General features: G+C 39.7%; 2 protein-coding genes across 3 annotated transcripts; both read left to right on the plus strand.

The window, feature by feature from the left end:
- The first annotated feature begins 559 nt into the window (after positions 1-559).
- tnfaip8l1 (tumor necrosis factor, alpha-induced protein 8-like 1) lies at positions 560-6,543 on the plus strand. Of its 2 annotated transcripts, none has more exons than XM_058760016.1 (2): positions 560-822; positions 4,902-6,543. In XM_058760016.1, exon 2 carries the CDS (start codon positions 4,907-4,909, stop codon positions 5,465-5,467), a length of 561 nt encoding a protein of 186 aa, XP_058615999.1. In that variant the 5' UTR covers positions 560-822; positions 4,902-4,906; the 3' UTR covers positions 5,468-6,543. The 2 variants fall into 2 exon arrangements, with proteins under 2 accessions (XP_058615999.1, XP_058615998.1); XM_058760015.1 differs by lacking the exon at positions 560-822 and adding an exon at positions 3,120-3,328.
- Positions 6,544-10,301: 3,758 nt separating this feature from the next.
- LOC131531180 (uncharacterized) lies at positions 10,302-13,000 on the plus strand. Its single transcript, XM_058761760.1, has 2 exons — positions 10,302-11,949; positions 12,514-13,000. Exons 1-2 carry the CDS (start codon positions 11,029-11,031, stop codon positions 12,922-12,924), a joined length of 1,332 nt encoding a protein of 443 aa, XP_058617743.1. The 5' UTR covers positions 10,302-11,028; the 3' UTR covers positions 12,925-13,000.
- Positions 13,001-13,753: the final 753 nt, after the last annotated feature.

The following is a 13,753-nucleotide window of genomic DNA, read 5'->3' on the forward strand; positions in this document are numbered from 1 at the left end:
ATTGCTGTGTATAGATTATCTCCATCTGTGCCTCGCAGGTGTCAGGCCTGTTTTTGTTATCAGCCACTGAAGAGGATATGGTTTAAGACTTTCTAGTGTTTATTTACAGCCACCGGATGTTTCTGAATGTGTCCCATTTATGAACGGAAAAAACAGGTCAAAGATCCGGGGAGGAATGACTGGATCTGTCTCATACCTTTCATATAAAGTTAACAAAGGACAGACAATATATACATAATAAAACTCTCAGGTACATTACAGTTCAAATTACAGGTATTTATCACGGAAACGACTAAATTAAACGTCTATAAGCTCGACGGCCATATTGTTTACAGAAAACAAATCACTAGTTAACGTGAGTCCCCCTTCATTGTTCAACAGAATTTCCTCTGGGAACTTTTCAGCCTAGGATTTTCACAGGATAATGACGGGAAACCATATGGAAGGCTGGACGCACGGGCCTCTCTGCCTTCTGATTGGCCCGTTGGCGTTCCAAACCAGAGCGCGATTGGTCAATTAGAACGTCGCTCACCGAGCGCCTTGGACCCTCAAGTTTGAAACTTTTCGAAAAGGTGGAGTCAGGTTACAAACTCTGGTAACCAAACGCGAAAAGAGGGAGAAGAAAACGCTTGAATTATTTACACCAGCGGCGCAGACGCAACACATACCTGTTGGACACATTTTACCGTCTTTATATGATATATTTGAGCCTTATTCATGCGGCTGTAGGTTGTTTATTGGCTGTCAGGGCTGTTTAGATGGAGGTTTGAAGAACGAAAGTTATTCTTAAGACGCCCAGTATCCGGTTCAAACAGGGGAGAGGTGAGTAAGTTTCTTACTGCCTTGAGTAACACACATTCTGCATGTTGTGCATTCATGAAGCCTTGAAAATGCGTGTTTTTCATCTGTGTTCATATGAAAATCCTGCATAGAACACATGCTTTTATTATTGATTTAGGTTATTTTGCATAATATTTGTGATGTCAATGCATAAAAGATTTCTCCACAATGCACGTCTGTTTTAAGAATAAAACAGAACTTGTGCCTTTAGTGCATGCATAGACAGATTATAACCTTTACACTGTAAAATAACCAACCAGTATGAAAACTATGAATATTATGTCAACACTAATTTGCCAATTTGACAGCAACTGAAATGTAGGGAAGCATACTAGTGTAATAAATAGTTGAGATGAAGGCCAATACAATGGGAAGTCTGTAAGAGTAACAGACCGGTAACTCATTAATAGAGACAGGGGGATATGACCTTATTTACTGGACTGCAAAGTTCACTTACATGGAGGCTTCGGTTGTAACCTAGGAAACATTAACCGTCAGCGTTCTTTCAGTTGTCTGGGATGTGTCTTCAGATTGTCTGAACCTTCATTATGTTCTGTACTCAGTAGTCAGTGCTTTTTATGGGCTTTAAGGCTCATGTTATCCTGCATTAATTATATGCAAATACATTTCGAACAAACACCTGAAGCCTTTATTATCAAGACAGAGACTTTGTTGACAGAAACTCTGGAGTTGAGAGTCAGGCCGTTGGATGTGGAGTAAAGAACATGCAGTTTTAGTTCATGGAGGCACATTGATGCTGACTAGGCATTTTCTATGTGTCTGGAGACACTGGATGCAGGAAAAACCCTCATCCATCTTAGGCAGTTTAACTTTACTGGTGCTTTGTCAAGATTGCAAACCGATGCCATGGAAGCCACTTTTGACCTCAGACTAAAAAAAATATAAGGGTAATTGTGACAAAGTTCAAAATATGATTATGAGATATTGCAATTATGCGAAAAACAACTGCAATTGTGAAAAGTTGCAATTCCAAGAAATAAAAAGTCACAACTACCTTTTTTTATTATATTTTTTAATGAAACAAAAAATGTACACAAAATTGCACAAGATTTGCTCAATATTTACTCAAATCGCAGAAATTGCTAATGATTTAATTATTAAATAAATAAATTATATGTGCATATGTACAATATAATCATATGTATAATATATTATACTTATTTTATTGAAATCATAATTATTTTAATAATGACTAATAAATAGCGTTATTAAATTGCAAAAATATTTAATCATTTAATAAACAATTACACATATTTCCTCAATATTTCCTCAAATCACAAAAATAATTATATAATTATTAAAATCACAATTCATTTATGTAGTTATTCATTTATTTTTAATCATCGGATTATTGGTAGGTAATTCTCAATTGCAAAAATGTTATAAAAATATTTTAATTATTTAATTATTATTTTAATAATTAAATAACTATTTAATAATCATTATTTAAATTGCATATGTGTGTGTGTGTGTATATATATATATATATATATATATATATAATTTTATTTTTGTATTATTTATTACTTTTTTTTAAAGAAATAATTGTAGTTATTGTTATTTAATTCTCAATTGCAGAAATATTTATTATAAAAGATGTTGTTATTATTACTTAAATTGTGGATTTATATAGACTCTTCAGACTTGCATATGGAATAGATCTGGCTACCAATTCCTCACCTTATTCAGTTTATTTAATTAAACAAACAACAGGTTAGTTTGCTTATCTTTTCAGCATCTTGTATCTCACGATCACTATTTCTGTCGGAGAGACTTGTTCTCGTAATGAACGTTCCAGGCTTTGATCACCTTTGCACAAAAACACATTTAGTCGACCCAAACCTTTATTCCTAAATTGGTTCATGCATTATTAAAATGCAGGACTATTTTGTGAAACCGTTGAATAATTCATGTCACTGCAGGCTTCTCTAGATCTGTGTGGCCAGAAAATAAAGAGAGTGCATTTTTCATATCATTTTGACTATACCCCATGAACCCTGCACAGCAGATGATCGATAAGACCAAACACAGCAAACAAGAGCTAAACCACATGAAAGACATGCTGCTGTTACATGCTGTGGCTCTGCTGCCTCAGTCCATACCTGAAAACAGAGCTAGATGTTAGTTGGAGTTTGGACAGTGGTCCTTTTGTTGGCTTTTCCAGCTTCAGGAAGCTTGTTCCTTGGTTCCTGAAGGCGTAATTGCTGGGGAGGGCCGTTAGATGTCAAGGAGGTCTAGTATGCTTGGAGAAAGTGATCCATTAGATGTAGTTCCAGCATTTACCAGCAGGGCGGGAGCTAACAGCCAGACCTACAGGTGAAATCACTCACTCCCTTACACACCTGAAACAATCAGTTCAGACAGACAGGCATGGCTCAGTGATCTCCAATGTTCTCCACCTTCCTCTACAATCTCTCGCTTTCCCACTCCCCAATCATGGAGAACGCAACCTTATACCTCCAGGAAGGTGAGTGTTGGTTTCTGGTTGATGCTGAGCAACTAAAAACCCCAGTCTCTTGTTACAGCTTCTTTGTCCAGTGGTGAATCAAACACCATGAGTGTTGCTGGGATATCTGTAGTCCGAAGTTGTTTGTTTCACGCTAGTTTCTGTTGTTACATGAACTTTTATGTCTTGTTTTGTTTCCACCCATGTAAAACTCACCACTAATGACAATGTTGTGTAGTTGGTCACTGCCCAATGTTGCTTGGCCAGCGTTCAGCTATTTTATGCTGCTGCAGTTGGCAGTGCAAAAACGAGAGAAGAACATAGACTTCACGTTTTCAGATTTGTATCAACTGAGAAATGTGGCTTAGAAACCCATTTCCTTCTGAGACCAGATTACCTTGGGATTTTTTTTAATGATTTTGCTATCATCTGTTTTGTGGGAGTATTTTGACAGCAGTTATTATTAGTGCCCAAATGCATCTAGATTTGGTTGTAAACATTCAAATTTATTTAGCGTTTATCTGTCAGGAGTCCAGTCTCACCTGGTCCCTTTCCCAAACGATGTACCTTTGATCTCGACAGATATTAATACGAGGCTCAGCAATCGGCGTTAGAAGTCCCGCTAACCAGGGATACAGTCTCGAAAAGATTTTCCCAGGGAATTGAGTCACATCAAACGTGCCTTTTCAAAGAAATGCAAATGGTGTGTGTGCAAAAAGACAATGTTCTGGAGAATCCGCCGGTCTCAGACCATGCACGGTATCACTTCTGCGGTTTAATTAACAACAATTCATCGCAGTGACTCAGACTTGAAGGGATTCTGTTGTGAGCAACGCTTCCCCAGGGAGTGGTCATTTTAAGAAGGGGAAATTGTCTTGTCAGCCTTCTGCGAGACTTAGGAAGTCCATTGTTTTGTTAAAGCCTCTAAAGTATAGCATTCGCCGTGTGAGAACGGAAATGCATGGATGTTGTGTTCGGATTGTTTAGTCCCATACAAAATCTGTGAATTGACCATTTATGTTTGTATGTGCTGGAAGGAAACATGCACAGGGAGTAGTTTCAGAAACCTTTTTATGTCTTGCCTCTTTGATGAGAAAATGAGTCCGTAAGATTGGCTTCATGTCCTGAACTGAAACCTTTTGAAGTCTGCATGTAGCATGAATGTCAAACATACTCTTTTATAAAAAAAAAAAAAAAAAAAAAGGTTCCAAATGTTGTTTTTTTGCAGAGATGCCATAGAAGGTCTATTTTAGGTTCTCCAAAGAACCTTTTAATAATCTGAAGAACTTCATTGAACTATAGATGCCAATAAAGAACCGTTATTTGTATGAGTTTATAAGCCTGGTTTGTGTTCCTCTCATTAGTTTGTGTTTGATTTCAAGAGTCAGTATTTAGCATGCTTTGACTTCAACGTGGGAGTCATCTACGCTTTCCATATATGCTTCCAGGCGAGACACTAAGATAAACATCTGTTGTCCCAATTTGGATGCGTGACTGTTGTTTGAAAGAATGTTGAACCACAGCTCCATTTTAAGTTTTTCATGTTTATAAAACTAATTTTGAAAGGCTGCCTTTGTTTGTGTCTCATCCGTAGACATCATGGACTCGTTCAGCACGAAGAGCCTAGCCCTGCAGGCCCAGAAGAAGCTCATGAGCAAGATGGCAACCAAGACGGTGGCCAACCTCTTCATAGACGACACCAGCAGCGAGGTACTGGATGAGCTGTACCGGGTGACCAAAGAGTACACACGCAACCGCAAGGAGGCCCAGAAGATCATCAAGAACCTCATTAAGATGGTGGTCAAGTTGGGCGTCCTCTACCGCAACGGCCAGTTCAACAACGAGGAGCTCGCGCTCATCGAACGATTCCGGAAAAAGGTGCACACACTTGCTATGACGGCTGTCAGCTTCTACCAGATCGACTTCACCTTTGACCGCCGCGTCATGAGCAACCTGCTCAACGATTGCCGCGAACTGCTGCACCAGGCCATCAACCGGCACCTGACGGCGAAATCTCACGGCCGTATCAACCACGTCTTCAATCATTTCTCCGATTGCGAGTTCCTCGCGACGCTGTACGGACCTTCGGAAGTGTACCGCGGCCACTTGCAGAAGATCTGTGAAGGAGTCAACAAGATGCTGGATGACGGCAATCTTTGACCACTACCTGTTGTCTTTTTTATGGAAATGCTAAACTTATTTGAAAGTTTTCTTTGTGTGTTTTAAATGGAGCTTAAGCTTGGAAGATCCCGTGCCTTATTTGTGCATTGGACACTAAATCATCTGTCTTGAATGTACGTTTGTCCTTCCAGTGGAACATCTTTCTTCTTGACTCTTGTATTTTTAGAAACTGGGGTTAGAGGTGGTTTACAGCGCAAATCTAACGTGACCCAATGCAAATCTTGCTCCCGTTCGTCCAAAGGTAATTTGAGAGCACAGTTTGTTTAAGATCCAGCATCGGAGGAAATGAAGGACCATTTGCAAACCTTTTTGATGCTAAGAGGATATATCAAGCACTGCAAATACGAAATGCACTGGGGGATATGTATGAAACGTTTCATCTCTAATTTTAGGAAATGAGCCTGCAGCATCACCCTCTCGCTTCCCGAAAATAGTCACGTTAAATCTGCAACCCAAAAGGACTGTTTTTGGACATGTCTCTTGTGATTCATCTTCAGGATGATGCTAAACTATTTGTAAACGATCACCCCTGTGATTTCTAAACTTGGTCAGAGAGCGGTTTACGTTCATCTTATGTTTGTTTTTCCACTCCATATCGCCCCCCTGCTGATGGGAGGTCTTTACCGTGATGCAGTTCCTTATCGAGGAATGAAGAATGTGCTAGAATGTCACTGTACTACCTTTCTCCACGTTTATTTACTGTTTTAATGAAGGTTTTATATGTATAAATACACGACTGAGCCGTTATTTCCCTGATACGTCACTTCTGATTGTTTTTAACTTATGTGAACAAAGAATTCAGCAACTTTAAAGTCTCATTGTCCCATTTCTGCCATCAGTTTGTATTAGCTCCAGTGGTTTTGACAGATTTTTTTGTGTATTTTACTGGGTGTATACAAGTTCAGATCTTTCGACATCACATCTGGGACGTTGATTACCACAAAACATTGTACAAGCTACCAAAAAAAAGTGTATACAGAAATACTTTTACTAGAAGTCTCATTAGGTAACTGTGTACTTGTCCCATAGACTTACATTGTAAGTGCAAATCTGCCCACGTTTTATGTTTGTACGTGTACTTGATTTTAACCTAGAATATTGCAAACTTGTGTCTTTTTACATAATGACTTCCTGAAAGAATCACAAAGTTTGAGTTATTTGGATCTTTCTGGTATTGTTAAAGGCCTGTATAAGGCTCAACTATTATTGAATAGTTGAATGTGTCCTCTTGGCCTGAAAAAACTTTTTTTTTCTTTTTTTTTTTTTTCTTTATCTATGCACTTATTATTATGATTATTGCTTTTTTTTTTCTTTTTCTTTAGCTCAATAGCAAAGGGTTTTTTAAATGTGTCTTGTCACTAGATTTTTAAGTAAGCTCCAGCTTACAAATAAAGTATCTATAACTTCAAGGGAAAAAAGTGAAACTTTTGAGTAACTTGGCCAGCGGTGAAAGCCATACCTCCTGATTATCCTAAAACCTCTCAGGGTTCAGTCTCGAATGCCTCTTGCATGTGGTGTTTTGGGCCAATTTAAACCAATAAAGGACCGGATACCTTGTTTTGCTTTGTGCAGATATCATCTGAGCATTAAGACTATCACATTACACATTACTATTCACATTACAAAATGTTTTTAAACTAGAATGTTAAAGGCTATTTTTGTTAATCACAAACAAGTCCTGTTAATGTACATTGTTTACTTGGTTTTCTAAAAATTATGTATACAAATACAGTATTTGTGTGTGTGTGTGTGTGTGTGTCTATATATAAATGTCATTCATAAGAGGCAAATGTTCTGTTTTTATTTAATGAGAACTGCAGAACAATCTAGTGAAAGAGTCCAAGCAGTATTAGCATGTTTGCCCTGGATTACAGTATGGTAATCTCTCTAGGCATGCTAGATTGTTTTTTTCCTGAAAAAACAAATCTGAACTTTTTTTCGTTTCTCTTACATGAATCGTGAGATTGCATGTTTAGCATTAACATAATACAGCATCTCCAACCCATTTGTTCTACTATAATACGAAACATTTTGTGGTGAAATAATATTCTATGAGGGGAAAAGTTGCATTGATTGGACTGTGAAAAGTGGGTGTTATCAGAAGGGACTTGTTCTGTATGACAGGTGGTTGGTTTTAGTGATGTAAGGCAAAAAAGACAATCATTTTAGAGTTATTACATTTTGATTAAAGATTACAAAGGCTAGTATGTTTTTTTTTTTTTCTTGTTTTTTTTTTGGAATAGCATACACATGAATCTTTCACAATAAGACCAGGGACATGTATAATGAAAGTTTTAGTTGATTTAATTTTCATTCAAACAAATTCTGAAAGGGTTGATGGTTTTATGCTAAGAAATATGTACCTGTTTTTATATCCTGTTGGAAACTTAAACCTGAATACACACCAACTCATGGGGACTCGTTGACTCAATTGAGGTTCCCATGAGGAAATAAGCTTATAAATCATACAGAATAAGTGTTTTTTTTTTTTTAAAGAATGCAAAAATGTACAGTTTTCTGTAAGGTTTAGGTGTAGGGATATAGAAAATACGGTTTGTACAGTAGAAAAACCATTACGCCTATGCAGAGTCCCCACAAGGATAGCAAACCAGACGTGTGTGTATGGCATCAATGTTTACAGTGTGGTATCAGTATAAAAATATAATCCTAATTCTCCATGGGGTAGTCCCGAGCTTGAAACCAATCGCAGTGATGTTCACGGGTCTGACGAGAGCGAGACAATATAAAAATGTTAAAAACATGTGAAAATGACACGCTGGTTTCATTTGCTATTCTTCTCACGGCTGTTTCGGTGTGTCGTTCTGACACAGCTTCTGTTCTCTATGCTGATGCTCGATCCCCCTCCGGCTGATACCTGAGACGTGACAGTTACCAGGGACTTAAGTTCTTAAACCTGGCAAGTTCTTTTGTTTTTTTCCTCCTTCTTCGCTTTTCTCTCCTCTAGAGTGTCCTCTGGGGATCTAAAACCTGCTGTGTTTGTTTTCAGTTAAAAGCAAATGTGAATGTAAAGCAATTATTTATATAATAACAAATACATAGCCTATATAAAGAATTCATTGATATTCTGTACGGCTCTCAAGGTTATACTATCAGCGACATTACATTACGGACCCCGCCGGGTGGGTTATATCACCTTGCTTGTCCTGATTTTTTATTTATTAGAAGTGGAATTTCTGAGTTATTAATAGCTGGCGACAACGTCATACATTGACCCAATCTCCGCAATGTCCCTTCACACCTAACCTGCAAAAACGCACGGCTGCCTGTCAGTTGTCTTGGTAACCGCCACCAGAGGTGTAGAAATGACCATCTGACCACAAGACAAAGACTAGAATCACATTAATAGCTCTTATTACAATCAGCTAGCGGAGGCTTGTAAAATCTGGTGCTTTGTCTTATCAAAATTCAGCACAGAAAATAGAACACGAGCATAGCGTTGGTGCTTCATAGTGTAAGTGTCTGAGTTTAAACACACCACAGCTGTTGAACAGCATCTGCAGGCCATTAGTGTTATATAGTGTAGTCAGTCTTGACAGGTAACAGCACTTGTGCATCCAAACTGAATTTGAAATGAACAGCCCGTTCAAGCGTTTTGCGCTATTTATGGCTCGCACTCAGCGTGAGAGTGACGTCTCAAACTGCATTTGCTGCTGCAGTGATGTGTCTGGTGTCAAACAGAAGGCCCTCTGACCGGCGCTCTGGTAGCGTTAGCCCACAGAAGCTACGTCTACGATAACATCTTTGTAGCTGCTTTCAAGTTGTTTATTATCAGTAAGTCTGAACAGTGACTGTTGCTGTTGGCTGCAAGACCTAGTGCTATACACAAGATTTTTATTGCTTTTATTTTATTTTATTTTTTTCTTAAAGTGAAATTAAGTGATGTACCATTAACTGCTGTTTTCAAATCAGCTTACTGTTCAGAATAGCATGCTAACATGCTACTATCACAATCCTTAGAGTATATAGTATGTACACAATATACAACATTTTCTGTTTGCAATATTAAGTTTGCGATGGCATCCAGCATACAACAAAATGCACTGTGTGCAATGCTGTATCCCACAATGCAATGTCCTCAACTTGACCTTACCATTTCCAATGTGATGAATTAACTGAAAACGATTAAATCCATATTTTTTTAACATTATTATTTGATCAGACTGCCAAAAAACAAAAAGTGTACTTAAAAGCACAAAATAACCATATTTTATTCCAAGATGATAACTGGACACATTATATAAGATGTAATGAGGTCACGAGACAAAAATAAAACATACAATTGTTGCAGTTGTTTATTGTATGTTATATATAATTGGTATCTAGCAACATCAAAATCATGAGTAGTACTTTATAGCAAAATATAGTTGGGAGAAATGAGCTGAATGGAGCCTGAATGTAAGATCTTTTTTTTGCTGGATGTACCTTAGTTTGGGTTGATATGAATCAGAGGCTGTGTCAGGGTAAAATTCCTGACCTTTCTCAGAGTGATCGTTCAGTTTATGTGGAAATGAGAAAAGAACTGAAACCTAAAGCAGCTGGGAATAACAATGGTAAACATTTGCATTTGTGACCTTTCAATCTTGGGTATGGAGAATACAAATGTTACCACTTCAATCTTAAAAATTAGTGAAATATATAGATAGACTTTCCAAATAATTGCACTTTAATTTAATTGCAATTTTTCTATAGGTCATTATATAGCTAAACTGTTGTGGTTACTAAAACGTTTAAAACATACAACTGAAATGAAATCATGCAACTAATGTAGAATTGAAACTTCCGTATATGCACTTTCTGAGAACCCCTCCATACCAGATAAACCAGAAATAAACCAAAGACACGAAGAAGTATTTTCATGCTGCAGCATGCCAGGTTATTAATTTTAAAAGTCACATCCTCATGCGTTTTTTTTTAGGGACTAGCCCTGCCTGTGCTGCCCCATAAAGCACTAGAGGGGGAGTGTGCCTCCCCTGGTATCCAGCTATAAAATCCTGGGTGTAATTGTAGCGTACTGAGGCAGAACAGGAGTAATCAGATCAGTCCCGAGGCTGGGAACATACATGGACACACAGCATCAGCACTGGATTAAATCCCCCCTCCATAACCCCCCTCACTGATTGAGGTACAACGAGTTTCTGCAAGTAGGTAAACGAGAGCGAGGGAGATAGGAAAAGCCGTGAGAGGGAGTGGGAGGAAGAATGAACCAGAAAGGGAGGCAGTGCAGTGCGAGCGAGCGAGAGAGAGGGGATGGGGAGGGAGTCAAAGGCAGGAAGCAAGCAACAGCCAGTGGAACAGAAATGCAGGGACTTTGAGGGAGAGGGTGGAAAACGGAGGCCAACGAGAGGACGACGGGAGCGAAGTGAGGTAAGAGAGAAAGAAGGGCAAGGGTCCAGAGGAAGAAAACACACCGGGATAACATCTGCGAGAGGAAACAACACACCAGAAGGTGGGGGTCAGGGTGAAGAAACATGCAAGAGAAAGTTTAAAGACAGGACAGATGAGAAAAACATCTCCTGGTAATGACAAGGCCAGGACACTTAAAGAAGGGACACGTCCTCTCGAGAGTCCCCTTCTTGGGCCGCAGAATGTTCTCAGAGACAAAAGGGGTCGGAGAGCCACGCATTCAGCCCACCACTTCAAGCCAACTACAAAATGGAATACAAAGACCTCAAGCGGACATCCTTGCCTATTTTGGGACTGGGGACCACGGAACAAACACCTGTGGACCAAAGCAGCAGAATTCGCCCCTCAATGGATATACTGCCAAGAAACATTTAGCTGTTCAGGGGGGTCATGCACGGCTAGACGTGACTGGCCAGATTTGTCAGACCAGTGTGCAGTGGAACCGGCCTCCAGGGAAGGGGCTGCAACATAACAGCGTCTCTGTGAACTACAGCTTGAGAGAATGCAGCTTTGTGGTCCACCGGCACCAGACCGAGCCACACCCCTTCTTGAGGAAGTGTGCTCTGGACGCGCCAACACAGTTCAGAGGTCATGGAAACTGTGGAGTGCCTGTTTGTGCAGCAGAGCAACAATCAGGCTCTGTGCGAGGGGCCCTGCTTACGGAACAACATGCATCAGACTGGATGGATGCAAGTGGCGCTCACAATTCGACCTTTAATAAGGATGCAGAACTTTACTCTTCTAACGGACAGGGAACTTTACGTAGATGCCTGGGACCTGTAATGCAAGACTTAAACGGACCTAGTCTGGCAAATGAAGTTATGCTGTCTACCAAAGATGTCAACAAGACCAATTCTAACCACCTTAAGTGTCAAGCAAAGGTCGCCCAAGGGGATCTCAGTGGACCTGGAAGAGGGTCTTACGCTTTCAGCTCCAAGCAGTCGGAGAGAGCTATTCGGGACCAGATCCAAAGAGTTGTTGTGAATCTCGAGGAGGTTCTACATGGCCTGAAAGAGATACATCTGGAAATGAAGGAGGTAAAGGTTTATTTATCACTTGGGGATCTTAACAGATGTTCTTCATAACGAGTTCAACAAAGGGTGGCGTTTAAATGTTCTGTTTAGTTAAATCCCAAACTCTTTACTATCCATCAGCTGCCGGATACTCTAAATGGTCATACTTTAGATAACACACGGACCATGAATTTTGAGTTTTAATATTAATCTTCATATCAATAATGAATACTGTTTATAGAGACCCCTGAATTTATTGCAGACGGGGCAATTTCACTTCTATGAAGGGGATAGTGAAACTTTAATGCAGAGAGGATTGGTCTGATCCGCTCCATTTAGCAAATGTATTCAACGTTGGAGAGGAACGTTGGCTGGTGGTTTACAGTCCCCTCAGACAGGCAAGAAGAAAGGGCCGCTGTCCACTCTTAGCTTTCCGCTGCAGTTTCATAATCTTGTAAACTAGCCTGTCGGCACTCTTGCGTGAAATGTGCCCCAATAGAAACTCGAGACGTGTAGTACACGATGTTTCCAGGAACTTTTTGCGTTAAATGCTAAATAAACTATGCTTTGTCTTCCCCTGGAACGCAGGTGGTCCAGAAGATAGACCTTCTGACGGCTGACATTGATATGGACAATGAGGATCCAGGGGACACTTTCAAAGGATGCCACTCAGGAAGGATAGACACCGAAGTGGCATCATCTCAAGGAGTCAGCTCTGACAAGTCTTCCCTCAAAGCACCAACTCCATCTGTGGCACTACCAGCATATCCCACAAAAGATCAAGGGCTGCATGATGCAGGTCAAAAATGGGAATCAACTCAGGAGTTGGTCATTTCTCAAACAGATACATCAGGGACCACTTCAAGGCGCAGGAACCAGAAGCCTCCACCTTACCCCTACGCCAGCACAATGGGAAGAGTGAATCCTAAAGCAAAAGACAAAGGCCAGAAGACGCCACCCTACCCATTTAGACGGAGACTGCTCTCAACCATTGTTTGAGCAGACTGTGGCTTCAGGGTACAACGTGGAGCATTACACACTCTACATGGAATACCGTGTTACAATCACCTTTGCGGTAAGTTTGGGCTTTATTGGACTCGATAACTCAGAGAGCAGCAGCAATTTATTGTACAAAAAGTCTCTTAGCTCGCAGGTGAACCATGTAATACCTTTTCTCTTTAGGTCTATAAAGAGGACACGGCAGAAACATCATGTATTAATAAATCTAGAGAGTGACATGGGTGACTGGGGACCACTTCTTTGAAATACTGTACGTAAACCGAAGGTAGCAGGAGATTATTTCTGGCCTTAGATGACATCTGGAGTGGGACGCAATCACAATTCCAATCTCCCAGCAACCCCCATCTGTTAAAGGATTATTTTTTTATTGCTTTCCAAACTCTAGTCTAGTGTTTGAAGTCTTGCCTTAGCAATATGATGTTCCCAGATACACATCCTGAAGATATTTTAACAAAAACACAATGCAACAGTACTTAGTATTCAAATTTTTCAACAGGTACTCAAAAGAAAATGGGCGAAAGGTTCTTTTACAGCATTTTGTCTCCCTCATGTGTACTACAATGCTCATTTCAAGCTTTTTAAAGACGTAGGACGGCATAAAGAATTTTCTGGCTTTAATGTATTTTTGAAAGCTTAAATGCCACAGAATCTAATGTAGGAAAAATGTCACGATTTCGGGTTCAAGACATTAATTTCCTGAACTGCTGACAATGAAAATTATGACACGCTGCAGATGCTCATATGTACATTTGTGGTACCGACAGTCCTTCTGCAGAGCTGAGTGGACAAATCTCACAATATGACCAGA

Source organism: Onychostoma macrolepis, chromosome 22, assembly GCF_012432095.1.
Source record: "Onychostoma macrolepis isolate SWU-2019 chromosome 22, ASM1243209v1, whole genome shotgun sequence".
In the NCBI taxonomy this organism is placed as follows: domain Eukaryota; kingdom Metazoa; phylum Chordata; class Actinopteri; order Cypriniformes; family Cyprinidae; genus Onychostoma; species Onychostoma macrolepis.